We start from the raw sequence: 4,851 nt of genomic DNA on the forward strand, positions 1-4,851 counted from the left end.
ACACACACACACACACACACACACACACACAAAGAAGCATATCTGCAATGGACAAGCTTAAAGCAACTGTAACTGATCCTTCTTTTTTTGTTAACTGGTGCTCAAAGGTCTATAAAGCCTAATAATGTTTTGGGTGATTATAAGCATGTGGGATCGAATAGAAATCACCCTGCTAGTACCCATTATTTGGGGGTTAAAATTTCGGATGTACTCCGGATGTTCTTATTTAGGGACTAGGTCTAGAGTTACCTCTTGGTCTATACGGCACATGCCTATATTCACTGCTAGATTTCCAAGGAGCCGAACATGCACGCAACTACATTTTCTACATTCATGATTCCAGAACCATATGCTTGAGTTTGCCGACCAAAGCCGGCGGCCGGTGGCGTTTGAGACAAAACAATATTAAACGGAATAGCCGTTGCCGTTGATCGCCCTAGCTACCTAGTAAACTAGTATCGGTGTGGCTACTTAACAAAACAATAGGGACTGTCTAATTAACATCCGGCTGAAAACCAATTGGGCTTCAGCCGGATTTTTCAGCTAACTAGTAATGCGACAACTGCCTTCTGTACCTTGTCCCCTGTATGTACCTTTTCCTGTCTCACTCGTTTAAACAAACCACATATATCAAACAGAAACTTAACGGGTCCACCCCCTCCTTCTCTAACCCGGACAGAAAAGCAACAAAGTGATGACGATTCCTCCATGTTCTGGGACACAAGCTTGAAGAAGAACATGGCTGAAGAAGCAAAGGATTCACAGGTAAACATCCCCTTCTTTTGAATTCCCCATACATCTAGCATGAGTAAAATAGATCTCTCTCGTGAACGTGTACATCTGAAAGAAACAACAGTGTGTGGATCATTACATAGCTGAAGAAACACATCAGATTTACAAACCAAATCTAAGATCATAGGCAGGATAATCATGAAAAAAAAACTTACTAAAACTGTAAGAAAATATAACACAGTTCAAATCCTCACTTACTTGCTGCAGGGACCAAAAGTTGAGCTCTGGAACTGTACTTATGTGTCACAAAAAGAACACTAGAACCAGGAAGAATACTAGACCAAAGTAGTCTAGGGAGACAGGAACAGAGAAACTACTTGCAAGTTTATGAATTCATTTACAACACATGGTCAAAAGAAAAAAAGGATTAAGGGCAGCATGTTCAGGAAGATATGAAATCATTTAGGAAAAAAATGCTTGAACAAAAAAGTCTAGGAATAATGTATTTTCAGAAAGCTATGACTATATTTTCAGATACTTTTGCACTCACAAAGAAATGTACACTAATCAGAAACTATGATGAGTTTACAAATTTACTCCTGAAGAAAAGCAATGAATCTATGACAGAATTTTATAAACTTTGGAATTGTATACAAATACCTTTTATTTGTACTTGAAGCTCGAAATGCTATGACCTTTTACTTGTAATTTTGAATGAGTACACACTGAAACTAAAATGATCATTACATATGATTTAGGACAATGATCAGATAAAAAAAATGGAAAAATATCAGGCTACGCACTAATACTATTGGCACAAACAATGTAGATAGTTCTGTTTATTCAATAACGATTCACTACTTATACTTTTTTTTAAATAATATGCACAGGTGCCTGCAATGGGATCAAAGGGAATGGAATCTAGCATGAAAGTGGAGGAGCTGTAACTCGAACATGACCAAGCTGATTTTCTTAATGTATGACTTTATTGTAGCATTAGAAACTGAAAAAATGAACAAACATATTCAATTATCCTTTTCTAACTTGATTCTTGACAAAATAACAGAGTCGGGCATACACTTTTACTCAACTACTTCAAGCGCAAATGATGTACAAGGTACTATCACTGTGAAATTTACATATAAGATGACAGGGAAAGAAATCCTGCAAAAAAAATCGGAGCTAATGCAAAAAATATTGTTCTACTTTGAGCAGCAACAGGTTGCTACCAAAGCAAAAGAGCAGATCACAATCCACAGAGCACTCTCGTTATAAACTTAAAATCCAGAGATCACCAGAAAAAGCAATAAGAACTAGCATTCACTAGTGCACTGAATGTTACTCTCTCCATAATGAAATATAAGAGCGTTTAGATCACTAAAGTAGTGATCTAAACGCCTTTATATTTCTTTACAGAGGGAGTACAACATACACAGATGAGCAGATCATACACAATAGCAAAATCTAACAAGTGTTTTTACACTGGTTACAGAGGAGCAGAAAAAGAACCTGTCAAACTAAATTACACTGGCAGATAAGAAATTTACAGTGGCAGACAAACTATAATTACAGTACTAGACCATTAAAATTTCAGTGGTAAGCAATAGAAATCACAGTAGTGGACCAGGGTGAAAAATCCTTTGTAATTACATTTTAAATTACATCGCTAGACCACTGGAATTACAGTGTAAGCAAATTGTAATTCTAGTGCTAGACCACTGGAACTACAGTGTAAAATACAGTGTATTATATAGAGAAACCAATTTGTTCCTGCTCAGAATCCAAAATGAAACTATGATTGAATATTAGAAACTTTGGAACTGTATAAAACAACAAATTACTGCCACTTGAACTTAGAATTACTATGATCTTTTAAATGTAATTACTATGAAGATCACACTGAACTAAAAAAACTAAGCACTGATACTACATAGTACACACAAGAAACCAAATTTGGACCATCCTTTGTACCCTCGTTTGACAAAACATTACCAGCAGATTTACTAACTGACGAATCATTTGATGCTTTCTTCGTAGATTCAAGAGCAAGAGACTTTTGCAACCTACACAGCAAAACCAAAATGACATCAGGGTAAAAAATAAAATAAAGAAACAACCAAATGCATGAAAGTAAATTAAACAAGACAGAGATTGGCTACCTGAAAAATGCTCAGACCAAAAAATCCACATAATAGACCCTACTCAACTGCAGAGTACAAGGGTAAAAACCAACTAACAGCCCTAGTCAAATTCACTAAGGGTAGAATCCACTGAAATATTACAGTGTCTGTAAGCCCACTGAGAATTACACTGCAAATCCAATAAGAATTACACTATAAAATCCACTAAAGATAATACATGAATAATCCACATAATAGTCCCTAGTCAAATGCAGATTACAAGGGTAAAAACCCACTAACAGACCCTAGCCAAAATACACTAAGAATTACAGAGTAAATACACTGAAAATTACACTGTAAAAATCAAGAGTTACAGTGCAAATACAAGGTAAATCCAAGAAAAACTAATAGTCACTATAAAGACACTAAGGATTACAGTGTAACTCCACTAAGAATTACACTGTAAAAATCAAGAGATATAGTGTAATTCTTATAGGATTACAATGAAAGATCAACTAAAAACTACAGAGTAAATTCACTAAGAACTACATTGTAGATCCACTGCAAATTACAGTATAAATCCAATAAACATACAATATAAATCCACTGAAAATTACAGTGTAAACTCACTAAAAAATACAGTGTAAATTCACTTAAAAGTACAGTATAAATCTGCTAAGAAATTACACTGTAAATCCACTGAGAATTACAGTGTTAAACAGTAAGAAAACACACTGTAAATCCACTAAGAAAACAGGGATTTCTAGTAGAGCAATCAGACATTTACATAGCTGAAAATGAAAAGGACATTCTGTCTCACAGAAACACAAAGAACAGAGCTGAAGTCTGCAAGCGAAACACACTACATACGACAACATAAGCTTGTTGACTAGCTATACAAGCAAAATCGCAAAAAACACTACATATAAACCTACATCAACAAACGACCCAGGGGATATATAACCTATAGCCACAAACAAAAACACTAGAGAATCCAAGGTGAGCAGGGCACTAGAGTCACTGAAACACGATCCAGCATATACGAAATTAGCAGCTGCCCACGACAACCACCAGAATTCCAACTACTAACTGAAACAGATCAAATAAAACCTACAAGGTAATCCCTAACATAGCACACAAGACAGATGAGATTCAATACCACTAACAAACGCAACAAGGCATCTGCATCAAAATAGCTGCGGGGGATTACCACATGCGAGATCCAAAGGGGGATAAGTAGCAGATCTGACTGACAAATCCCTACACACTACCAAATCAGACTTGAGGATCAAGCTACATACCGAATACGACGCACAGAAACGCCGGGCGGAGAAAAATGGGGCCGGCGATGGGGCGGAACCGAGAGATGTTGCAGACCTCTAGCGGGGGAAAAGGCGAAGGAGAAGGAGGTGGCGGGGCAGCCGGAGGAAGAGCGCCGGACGCCTGACAACCACCCTTCTGAATCAAGCGGACAGGGCAGCTCAGTCGCCATGGATCTCTTTCTCTCTGTCTCTCTCGACACGGGAGGGGATGGGACAGAGGCACGACGCGGGGCCGAAGCGAGAGAAAACGCAAACGGGTCTCCCCGGAAATTGAGCGGGCCCGATAAGAAAACAAATCAACTGATAGGACAAGAAAAAAAACGAAAACACAAATCTCGGAACAGAGAACGGACGGCTCACAAAACGGATGAAAGCCAAAAGATTTCATCCGGATGAAAATTAGCATTCCCGAAACAATATATATGCTTGAGTATATACTACTACTACTTTCTTGAACTAGACCGGCCACTTGGGAATCATGGTTGAGTATGATACCGGCCGGTGTCCAATTTAGAACCTGCTTATTTCCTCTTCTTCGTGTGTATGCATCTGATCCAAGGGGGGAAAGAGAGAAAGATATGATTGGATTTCATATTTCCATTTGACTATTTCGAGTTGCTAAAGCTCGATCCAGATACTATTATCTAAACCTCCAAACTCCTAGGTACATGCACATT

At 37.8% G+C, this 4,851-nt stretch overlaps 1 protein-coding gene across 10 annotated transcripts; it reads right to left on the reverse strand.

Annotated features, from left to right (window-relative positions):
* Positions 1-307: 307 nt before the first annotated feature.
* LOC123093617 (uncharacterized) lies at positions 308-4,500 on the reverse strand. 10 transcript variants are annotated; one of them, XR_006445442.1, is made up of 4 exons: positions 4,154-4,442; positions 2,725-2,795; positions 1,393-1,463; positions 308-840 (listed from the first exon to the last, which is right to left on the reverse strand). XR_006445442.1 is itself a non-coding variant. In XM_044515611.1 (3 exons), the coding sequence occupies exons 1-3, from the start codon at positions 4,342-4,344 to the stop codon at positions 1,396-1,398; spliced, it is 330 nt and encodes a 109-aa protein (XP_044371546.1). In that variant the 5' UTR covers positions 4,345-4,442; the 3' UTR covers positions 308-1,395. The 10 variants fall into 10 exon arrangements, 2 of the variants coding, with proteins under 2 accessions (XP_044371546.1, XP_044371547.1); XR_006445438.1 differs by adding an exon at positions 2,892-3,042 and having other exon boundaries at positions 308-2,795; positions 4,154-4,446; XR_006445441.1 differs by lacking the exon at positions 1,393-1,463 and having other exon boundaries at positions 2,892-4,443.
* Positions 4,501-4,851: the final 351 nt, after the last annotated feature.

The sequence above is a fragment of the Triticum aestivum genome, chromosome 4B, assembly GCF_018294505.1.
Source record: "Triticum aestivum cultivar Chinese Spring chromosome 4B, IWGSC CS RefSeq v2.1, whole genome shotgun sequence".
In the NCBI taxonomy this organism is placed as follows: domain Eukaryota; kingdom Viridiplantae; phylum Streptophyta; class Magnoliopsida; order Poales; family Poaceae; genus Triticum; species Triticum aestivum.